Genomic DNA, 8,046 nt, shown 5'->3' with positions numbered 1-8,046 from the left:
GCCTGATGAACAGGAGACGGTGTCTGATTATAATCACTTTCATTAGCATAATTTTGTGCAATCAAGCTTCGTTGAAATATTTAAACATTGTCATTGCTCTAAGATACCATTACAATCAATTAAAACCTTGAAACTAGGCTAAAGTTAGACCTCGAAGTTTTATAGTGTCAAACCCGCTTTCCGTTGAAAAATACTAATTGACAAAAAGTGTTCTGCCATTTTATTCACAAAATAGATCCAAATCTAAGAAATTTCAAACAATGAGAAATAACAAATGCAAAATGTTGGGAACTTAATCAAAAGTTGCATTTCTAAAATATAAAAGCATGGTGAAAACCGCCAAGGTCTTAGGCCAAATGCTACCAGATTACACCGCTGCTGGATATGGAAGCCCTAAGTCCGAGCTCTCTCCTTCATTTTGTTCCTCTGTGTGTCGAAGGCGTCTGTGGCGCGGGACGTGTGTTCTCGCGCACTTCGCCTACCCATATTGTGCTAAAAAATACAAAAAAAATCAGAAAATATAAAACCCTTAAACATAATTGTGGTGTAGCTCCGAACCAAGTCATCAAACCATGAATTCGGCCGGCCCAAACTATCCCATGGCGTCCCTGTACGTCGGGGATCTCCATCCGGACGTAACTGAAGCCATGCTCTTTGAGAAGTTCTCGACTGCTGGCCCTGTCCTGTCCATCCGAGTTTGCAGGGACATGATCACCCGTCGTTCCCTCGGCTACGCCTACGTGAACTTCCAGCAGTCGGCTGACGGTAAGTCAAACTGTTCTTTTTATGGATTTGGAATAATGCTGCTTATTGTGGCTTATGCGGATACTGCTCTGCATTGCTATTATGTGGCTATATCAATAAGCACATTTGTCACAATGTGTCATAAAACTGTCACTTTACCATGCTGAATTTAGGCTGAAACAATGGCTGTCTGTTTGTTTCAGTGCTGTTTAAATTGTTGGCTTAATTTGTAGGGCTGCTTGTAATGATGTTTTGTGAGGAGGCAAGAGTGCAGGTGAAAAATTACCTACTATTTTCAATGGTTTTTCCAGGAGCAACCTAAAAATTGGGCTTTGGTGCTTAATTAAATAACAAGTTGAGGAGGCCCTAAGCAGCAATACAATTGATATAATTCAATGCCAAATGCTGCTGGCTTCCATTAGTTATTGCTTCATCCTTTGCCAAAAATTTCTTTTGTGAGTAATGTGCTGCCTTGTTATTTATCAACAACCTTATCTTCAAAAAAAAAATCCCTTCTTTGCTGTCATGGCAATAAAGAAGAATATGCCTATTTGTTTTTGCACTTAAAAGCTGAAGGAGCATCACAAATTCTGTATTTGCATGAAATAAAGCAAATAATTTTGCAGAAATCTAAGTGCTTTAGGCTCAAGTGGTATTCCAAATTCAAAATAGGCATTGCATTGTAAGGCATATTTGCAAAAGAATAGGTAGGCATGATGGGTAGGTATATTGATAATGATTGGGTCCAGAGCTGTGAAATGTTTCTATATGTGGCTATGGACTTGGCAATGTGGTAATCAATCAATTCAAGACTCACTTAACACTTCACAGCTCACTTAGTACCCAAATGTTTACATATAAACACGTGTGAATGCAATATTGCTATTTACTGCAGTAAGTCTGGTTGAGATTGTTAGGCAGATCCATTCCACTGAGGAGTTTGGTAACCTGGTAGAGGATAAGTCACAATTGTATGCTTCCTGGCTGGTTCTCAATGATGTTCCCTGCTCTTATTGTTCACTCCATTACTGCCCACTCAACAAAAGTATGCCTTCTTGGCCTAAGGCTCCCAATGGAGCCAAATACTTTCAAAGGAAAATGAAATGTATCTCTCCCTGAATTTTTCAGCTCCCCCTCATTATGTTCTTGCTGGTTCTTGCTTGAGTTGCTTTTTTATATCAGGTCATTACTCATGCACATTAATCCTAAAAACAGCTGCTGCAGTGGTGAGTGTTTCCAAAACATGTGATTGCTGGCAGAATATTATGGCACATTGGCATACTAGCTTGATGCTGGCCTGGCACATCACAATGCTGCAGAGGTAGCACTCAGCACTTACCTAGTTTATATGATTCTAAGCCTTGAAAAGTGAATGGATGAACATTTTCTAAAAAAAATCACTTCACCCTTCATTTGCTGCAAGCAGGTCACCAGAGGGACAGATTTGTGATCATTTAGCATTAATACATAGGAAGGTGTGCAATGTTCTGATTAATGATAGTTCCATATAGGGTTTCTCTTAGAGGCGTATGTGTGTTAAAAGATTATCAATGGGGCATACCTCTAGAATTAAATTTAAAAAAATGTTAAGAAGGAATTAAGAAATATATGGCTGACTAACACTGAGTTTTCCTAAAATCTATTAATTTCAGTGTAATGAACTTCCGGTATGTCAGGTTTTTATTTAGCTAAAGGTCTGCCAAGCTGTGGTTTGTGCACGCGGTCTATCTAACGTTTCGTCGCGCTCCAATTTCGTCACCGGTCGACCCGCTGGGAGAGAACGTGGCCCGCAGCTTGCACCACCTTCGTGGCACTGCCTGGTAACGTCTTGCATAATCCTACCATGGATGGAGTGTTCAGCATTTCACCACAATACCTGGGCCCCCGAGCGTCGGAGCCAGTGATAATGCTCGGGTGTTTTGCTTAGTGTGACGAAGTTCAGTTCATATGGCTGCTGGCATGTGCAGCTTTTTGATTCAAGAGTCGAATATTGGCCTTTTGGAAGGGATAGAATATCAAGTTAGCGCAAAAAGTTGCGTTCATAGTTTACGCACAAATTTATTATCGTTCTTGTCCAGGTGCATAAACAGACGGACAGCTGTCCCGTTCAGCTCGATCGCCTGCCTCTGGCCACTGCCCTGCCGTCCCGGCCGTGACGGCTGCGGCGCAGTTGGCCGGCCGGCCGCCGGGCGATCTGGCCGGGCCCGCGGCCCGTGACGGCGGCCCGTTCACAGGCCACAGCGCTTTCTCCGACCGGGCCGGGCCGGTTCCACCGCGACTTTCTAACCGGGCTGACCGGTGCCACCGAGTTCCCGGCGCACGGCGCGGCGAGAGGCCCGGTGCGGCCACAGCTGGGGCCCCGCGTGGGGACAGCCGCCGGCACCTGTGATGGAGTGGGGTTGGGGTGGGGAGGGGTGATCGGCGTGACTTACGCTTAGAATGAGTCACGTTTGGGCCCTGGTCATTAGACGCGGTATATTAAGTTAGACGCCTTATAATGGGAAAGTCATGCACATACGTGAAGTACGGCGCCACAATATGAAAGGTTTCTACCATAGATCATAATGGGCCAAATGCAATCCGAAGGGATTGCATTTGGGAAGGGAATGCTATGACACCGGCGTCTGGTACGATTTATCGAAATTAACTGAATTTTCGAGTGGTGACTCTAACGTCTTGCGCGTTTGCTCTGAAAGTAATGTGAAGCGGATTTGGTACTAAATCTTCAGCACGCTGCAAGATTTACCACGCTGTTCGTCGCGTCTGATATGGAGCATGGACAATGCACATTGTGCCATGCACATGACTGACTTGAGTCAATAGTGAGCATCCGCTCGGCAAAATTTGCCTGAAAGGGTTTCGCTTCATTGATGAATGCAGCTTGTTATAAATCATTAATGACTCGTGTTCTTGGTGTTAGCACAAAATCTTTTCCAGGCCTAAAAACAAAACCGAAAGATGTGTTTTTTATGTACCAGTGCTAAGCACAGGACGTACCTATATAAATCTGGGACGTGCAACTAACATTTTACCGTGCAACTACACATGTGACTTCACTGTTGCGGACAAAACGAACTACGAACTAGTTCATGTTTATATCAGGCTTCATTTTTCATCATGCAATGGGCGGCTGTTTATGTGATGAGAATTTGGAGCCTGCTCTTCTGGCGTTGAGCTCAATTACTCAGGTCGGTCGGACCAGGTCGGACCCTTGGTCGTGCTAACAGAGCCTGATAGATCGGGATGGCTGGACGTTTTTTTTTTAGATTTGAACCGGCTTCTGGCGTGGTTTTATTGTTCCTACAGCTTACACTCGTACCTACCAATATCAGACTAGATTGGATATCAAACTCTTGGTGCAGATGGTTTCCTTGAATTGAGATTATTTTTTATCATCCATCGCGCTATGTTCTATACCGGCATCAATCGACTTTGTTGACTTTGTCTGACGAGCTTGCCTGTTTTCTTCTGTTCTCAGCTGAGCGCGCCCTGGACACGATGAATTTCGACGTGGTGAAGGGTCGTCCGATCCGCATCATGTGGTCCCAGCGCGACCCGTCGCTGCGCCGCTCCGGCGTCGGCAACATCTTCATCAAGTCGCTGGACAAGTCGATCGACAACAAGGCCATGTACGACACGTTCTCGGCCTTCGGCAACATCATGAGCTGCCGCGTGGCCACCGACGAGAACGGCGTCTCCAAGGGCTACGGCTTCGTCCATTTCGAGACCGAGAAGGCGGCCAACGACGCCATCGAGAAGGTGAACGGCATGCTGCTCAACGACAAGAAGGTGTTCGTCGGCAAGTTCGTGCCGCGCAAGGAGCGTGAGAAGGAGCTGGGCGAGAAGGCCAAGCGCTTCACCAACGTCTACGTCAAGAACTTCGGCGAGGACCTGGACGACACCAAGCTGCTGGAAATGTTCGAGCCGTTCGGCACCATCTCCAGCCACAAGGTGGCCTCTGGCGAGGACGGCAAGGCCAAGGGTGAGTAGAGCACGCTGACATTGTTAGTCGCTCTTGCGTTTGTATTTATTAGTGTAGCTTTCACAGATCTGTTGATACAGCTGTTGCACAAAGGCATAACTGTCGCGGAGGGCGCTATACGCTTGCTTCTGGACGTCTATGTGCAAAGACCTCGCAAATAATTGAGCGTATATGTTACCTCGCATTTCGCAATGCATGTTTACCTTACAATGAACTGAGATCAGGCAGTAACCAATGGCATGTTTTCTCGTTCCATAGGCTTCGGCTTCGTCAGCTTCGAGGACCCGGAGGCGGCCGAGAAGGCCGTCAACGAAATGAACGGCAAGGAGATCAACGGCAAGACCATCTACGTCGGCCGCGCCCAGAAGAAGGCCGAGCGCCAGCACGAGCTCAAGCGCAAGTTCGAGCAGATCAAGCTGGAGCGCATGAACCGCTACCAGGGCGTCAACCTGTACGTCAAGAACCTGGACGACGGCATTGACGACGAGCGTCTGCGCCGCGAGTTCGCCCAGTTTGGTACCATCACCAGCGCGCGCGTCATGATGGAGGACGGACGCAGCCGCGGCTTCGGCTTCGTGTGCTTCTCGTCGCCCGAGGAGGCCACCAAGGCCGTCACTGAGATGAACGGCCGCATCGTGTCCTCCAAGCCGCTGTACGTGGCGCTCGCCCAGCGCAAGGAGGACCGCAAGGCCCACCTAGCCAGCCAGTACATGCAGCGCATGACGTCGATGCGGATGCCGGGCGTGAACCCGATGTTCCAGGCGGGCGCCGGCGGCTACTTCGTGCCGACGATGCCGCAGGCGGCGCAGCGGTTCTACCCGCCGGCGCAGATGGCGCACCAGATGCGGCCCGGGCCGCGCTGGCAGCAGCCGGCCGGCGGACAGATGCGACTCGGCGGACAGGCGGCCGGAGGCATGCCGGCGCCGTTCCGCGGCCAGGCGCAGCGCGCCGCCGGCGGCCAGGCGCCGGCCGGCGGCATGCGCGGCATGCAGGCGGGCCAGACGCGGCCGATGGCGCAGCAGGCGCTGCTGCCAGCCGGCATGCAGCCGCGCCCGATGGCGCCGCAGCCGGGCGCCGCCGGCCAGCAGCCGCGGCCCGCCTACAAGTACACGGCCAACATGCGCAACCTGCAGCAGCTGTCTGCGGCCGGTGTGAGCGGCCAGGCGCCGCTGATGCCGGGCGCCGCGCAGGCGCTGGCCATGCAGCAGCAGCCGGCCGTGCGCGTCCAGGGCCAGGAGCCGCTGACGGCCAGTATGCTGGCCGCCGCCCCGGAGCAGGAGCAGAAACAGATGCTCGGAGAGCGTCTCTTCCCCATGATCCAGGTGCGTATAGGGCTGTCTGTATTGCGTAGCAAGGATCTCCTGACCAGTCTGGGCTGTAGCACTGCATAGGTTGTTTTTACTTTGCTCGAAATCACGACTGTTTGGTGTTAGGGAGCATCGATTAGCAGCAGTCATCAAGTTTTGAGCGTTTGGTTGACGGTTGCTGACATTACCAGCAGCAGCTAAGCTGGATTCGTTAGGTAGCGTGTTTCAGCCGTCAGTCGCGCTGCCCGTCCTCCCTGTGACACTGCTTTGTCCCTGTTCGCAGCACATGTACCCGGAGCTGGCCGGTAAGATCACCGGTATGCTGCTGGAGATCGACAACTCTGAGCTGGTGCACATGCTGGAGCACCACGAGTCGCTCAAGGGCAAGGTGGACGAGGCTGTGGCCGTGCTGCAGGCCCACCAGGCCAAGGCTACCCCGGCCGCGGCCGCCAGCGGCGCCGCCGCCGCGCCGGCCGCTGCCCCCGCCAAGAAGGAGTAGGCGGCGGCCGGCCGGCCGGCGGAGACGTGTTCGGAGCTACACTGCGATACCATGGGCGCGACGCCAGCGCTCCGACCTCCTCCGCCACAGAACTTCGACACACGGACACACACACAGAGGAACACACACACACACAACCACAGTAGTGGTAGACACATAAAAGTGACACAAAGAAAGCCAACAAAAAAAGCGTAAAACAGAAAGTTGTACCGGAGCGCGCGGCGGGACGCCGGCGGCGGCCGGTCGGTGGCCGCCGGTGCCGCCGCCGCGCCGCGGTGCGGTTTTATTTGTATACGATCGGGCGGGCTGCCGGGCACCCCCGGCGGTCCGCCCCGCCACGCCTCCATCTGTGGCCGGGTCCGGCGAGGGTCAGACGACTCCGCCGGACGGCGCGCGGGCCGCGATCGCACCGACCGGCCGCGCGCCAACCAGGTGAAAACAAAAAACTTTTATACAAAAATGTATACATCTCTCTACTGCAGAGACAAAAAGCCTACAATAAAAGTTGATCAAAAATGCCGACAATAAAAAAATAAACCCGAAACAAAAACGAAACGGGGAGAAAAAGATACGACTTGTTGGTAAACTACCAACAGGATTGAGTTATGTTTTGTTCCAGATCATATTCCAATGATGGCTATTCCCGATGTGTTGCGATTTATAAAGTTTGTTCTTTGGTTTATCGCTTGTACAGCCGTAGATATAGATGGTGGCTAGGCCGCTCGCGGCGGGGTCCGACGGGCTATCCAGGCCAAGTCTACCAGGCCGTCCCAATCCGCACGTGCGCAGATGCCAGTGCGGACGCCCCAGGACTCCGCGGGACTGGTGGTTGGGGGCTGGGTTCCCGAGGTATCTTCAACTTTTGTCTTATGTCATGTTTTATGCTTCCCGTTTCGAAAATAAACTACTCTATCAGCTGTGTGATTTGGTGATGAACGTGGAAAGGACCGTCGTGTGACGTGGCTTGCTGAAGGCTGAACGATGCAATGGGCAGTGCAATCTGAGACTATATAGTCGGGCACTGAGTCAGGCCATATTGTCTAATGAGCTTCAGCTCGAAACCTGATTGCTGGGAAAGCCCACGGGCACTGAGCCGACAGCTCATGGCTTCAATTAGTTGAGTACGTTTCAGTGTTCTGGTTGAAAATGAGCCCACGTCACCATCGGATTAGGGGAGAGCGGGGCCAGTTGAAACACGGGGTCAGATGAAACATGGCTTTATTTTCAACAATATGCAACATATGGCGTTGCCGACACCAGTGCGCATCCGCGCTCAACCACTTCCTTTGTCAACGGCGTTTGGGCGGCAAACGGACGGTAATTTTGATTTGACACTTGTTTTTGTGTTTTTGAGGGGCGTTTGGGAGCAATCGTTCTTATGAATATTTTGTGATATCTCATATACCTTTGTTTGCTGAAAGAAGAACTCTGGCTCCGGAATAACACCTTATTTGGCCCTTCATTCAGCATGATGCCGTCCCTCCAGCTCGTTTGACATGTGCTTTACGGCGCGT

The 8,046-nt window shown here is 51.2% G+C and overlaps 1 protein-coding gene across 1 annotated transcript; it reads left to right on the top strand.

Annotated features, from left to right (window-relative positions):
• Positions 1-406: 406 nt before the first annotated feature.
• LOC122363478 (polyadenylate-binding protein 1-like) lies at positions 407-7,447 on the top strand. Its single transcript, XM_043332771.1, has 4 exons — positions 407-765; positions 4,223-4,726; positions 4,985-6,048; positions 6,317-7,447. The coding sequence occupies exons 1-4, from the start codon at positions 573-575 to the stop codon at positions 6,530-6,532; spliced, it is 1,977 nt and encodes a 658-aa protein (XP_043188706.1). The 5' UTR covers positions 407-572; the 3' UTR covers positions 6,533-7,447.
• The last annotated feature ends 599 nt before the right edge of the window (positions 7,448-8,046 follow it).

The sequence above is a fragment of the Amphibalanus amphitrite genome, unplaced genomic scaffold, assembly GCF_019059575.1.
Source record: "Amphibalanus amphitrite isolate SeventyFive unplaced genomic scaffold, NRLGWU_Aamphi_draft 000623F_arrow, whole genome shotgun sequence".
Classification (NCBI taxonomy): domain Eukaryota; kingdom Metazoa; phylum Arthropoda; class Thecostraca; order Balanomorpha; family Balanidae; genus Amphibalanus; species Amphibalanus amphitrite.
Note: the sequence above shows the minus strand (reverse complement) of the source record. Positions and strands in the feature narration are given on the sequence as shown.